Here is a 2295-nt window from a genome sequence, read left to right as displayed (position 1 = left end):
ATGTGGCAGCCTCTTACAATAACCTGGGTATTGTATATAGTGATCTAGGTGATTTCCAGAAAGCAAAGGACAACCATACACGTGCACTGGACATTCGTCTTAAACAGCTTGGACATGAGCAAACTCATGTCGCAGTTTCTTAAAATAACCTGGGTACTTTATACAGTAATCTCCGTGATTTCCACCGAGCGAAGGACTACTATGTACGTGCACTGGAAATTCGTCTAAAAAAGCTCGGACCTGAGCATGTAGATGTCGCAGATTCTTACAATAACCTGGGTACTGTATACAGTCATCTAAGTAATTTCCAGCAAGCAAAGGACAACCATACACGTGCACTAGACATTTATCTGAAACAGCTCGGACCTGTGCATGTAGATGTCGCAGCCTCGTAGAATAACCTGGGTACTGTATATAGCGATCTAGGTGATTTCCAGAAAGCAAAGGGCTACCATGCACGTGCACTGGACATTCGTCTGAGACATATCGGACCCTGGCATATGGATGTCGCAACTTCTTACAATAACCTGGGTAATGTATACAGTGGTTTAGGTGATTTCCTCCAAGCAAAGGACTGCCTTGCACGTACACTAGACATTCGTCTGAAACAGCTCGGACCTAAGCATGTAGCTGTCGCAACTTCATACAATAATCTGGGTACTGTATACAGAAATCTAGGTGATTTCCAGCAATCAAAGGACTACTATGTACGTGGATTGCACATTAATCTGAAAGAGCTCAGACCTAAGCATGTAGATTTTGCAACTTCTTGCAAAAGCCTGGGTACTATACAGTGATCTAGGTGATTTCCAGCAAGCAAAGTACTACCTTGCGCGTGCACTGGACATTCGTCTGAAACAGCTCGGACCTGAGCATGTAGATGTGGCAGCCTCTTACAATGACCTGGGTACTGTATACAGTGATCTAGGTGATTTCCAGAGAGCAAAGGATAACCATGCACGTGCACTAGAAATTTATCCCAAACAGCTCGGACCTGAGCATGTAGATGTGACAGCCTCTTACAATAACCTGGGTACTGTATTCAGTGATCTTGGTGATTTTCAGAAAGCAAAGGATTACCACGCACGTGCACTGGACATTCGTGTGAAACTGCTCGGACCTAAGCATATAAATGTCGCAGCTTCTTACAATAACCTGGGTACTGTGTACCGAAATCTAAGTGATCTTCAGAAAGCAAAGTACAACCATGTACGTGCACTGGACATTCGTGTGAAACAGTTCGGACCTGAGCATGTAGGTGTGGCAGCTTCTTACAATAAACTGGGTACTGTGCACAGTGATCTAGGCTGTTTCCAGAAAGCAAAGGACAACTATGCACGTGCACCGTCTGAAACAGCTTGGATCCGAGCATGGAAATGTCGCATCTTCCTACAATAACCTGGGTACTGTGTACAGTGATCTAGCTGATTTCCAGCAAGCAAAGTACTACCATACACGTGCACTAGACATTCGTCTGAAACAGCTCGGACCTGAGCATGTAGATGTCGCAGATTCTTTCAATAACCTGGGTACTCTATACAGAAATGTAAGTGATTTCCAGCAAGCAATGGACTACCATGTACTTGCACTGGACATTTGCCTAAAACAGTTCGGACGTAATCATCTTAAAGTTGGAGAAACTTATGAAAATATTGGTGACGCACACAATGATCAGGGTCACGATGAGGAGGCGAAAAGGAACTATGATCATGCTTTGGCGATTTGTGTTCGAAACCTTGGCTCTGGACACGTTAAAGTTAGAATTATTCAGAATAAGCTGGCTCAATTATAGCAAAATACTCGGACGGCCTTTGTATATGCAGACGCGCATGTTTGCTCTGTAACCCATGATGAAAATGTTGGATTACAGATGTCAAGCTCAGGCATCTCATCACTGAATAATCTTGATGCATGCATACTTTGTTTCGTGCGAACTTTAAGACTAATTAATAACAAATTTCGCTATCGATACGATAAGGGTTGATCAATACGTAACCAACACTTTTTGTTAAATCACACCTACTTTAAGGATTTCTTCTCTTATTTTAAATATTTAGACATCTTTAAATTCTGAAGAGAAAGCCGTTGACTGCTTGTCATTGTGAGACATTAAGGTACTTATACCAAAACCACAATCCGATTGATTGGATCTCTTCATTTTCCTGAGTTTTATAGAAGTCAAAGTTAATTAAAGCGAACGCCCGTCGTGGCGATTTTCAGGATCTTTAGTAGGACATTTTATAAACAGGGAGAGATTTTCTGTTATGGAAGAGAATACATAATGTATTTTTAATT

At 42.0% G+C, this 2295-nt stretch overlaps 1 protein-coding gene across 1 annotated transcript; it reads left to right on the top strand.

Moving 5' to 3' along the window:
• Positions 1-500: 500 nt before the first annotated feature.
• On the top strand, positions 501-1792 carry LOC136280448 (nephrocystin-3-like). The gene is made up of 3 exons (XM_066165636.1): positions 501-657; positions 779-1254; positions 1358-1792. The coding sequence occupies exons 1-3, from the start codon at positions 501-503 to the stop codon at positions 1790-1792; spliced, it is 1068 nt and encodes a 355-aa protein (XP_066021733.1).
• The last annotated feature ends 503 nt before the right edge of the window (positions 1793-2295 follow it).

The sequence above is a fragment of the Pocillopora verrucosa genome, chromosome 1, assembly GCF_036669915.1.
Source record: "Pocillopora verrucosa isolate sample1 chromosome 1, ASM3666991v2, whole genome shotgun sequence".
Classification (NCBI taxonomy): domain Eukaryota; kingdom Metazoa; phylum Cnidaria; class Anthozoa; order Scleractinia; family Pocilloporidae; genus Pocillopora; species Pocillopora verrucosa.
This window is presented reverse-complemented; position numbering and strand designations above follow the sequence as displayed.

Coding starts and splice junctions, on each gene's coding strand:
- LOC136280448 (XM_066165636.1), top strand. CDS start 501: ATGGATGTCGCAACTTCTTACAATAACCTGGGTAATGTATACAGTGGT. Junction 658..778: donor AACTTCATACAATAATCTGG/GTACTGTATACA, acceptor TTCTTGCAAAAG/CCTGGGTACTATACAGTGAT. Junction 1,255..1,357: donor AACAGTTCGGACCTGAGCAT/GTAGGTGTGGCA, acceptor CGTCTGAAACAG/CTTGGATCCGAGCATGGAAA.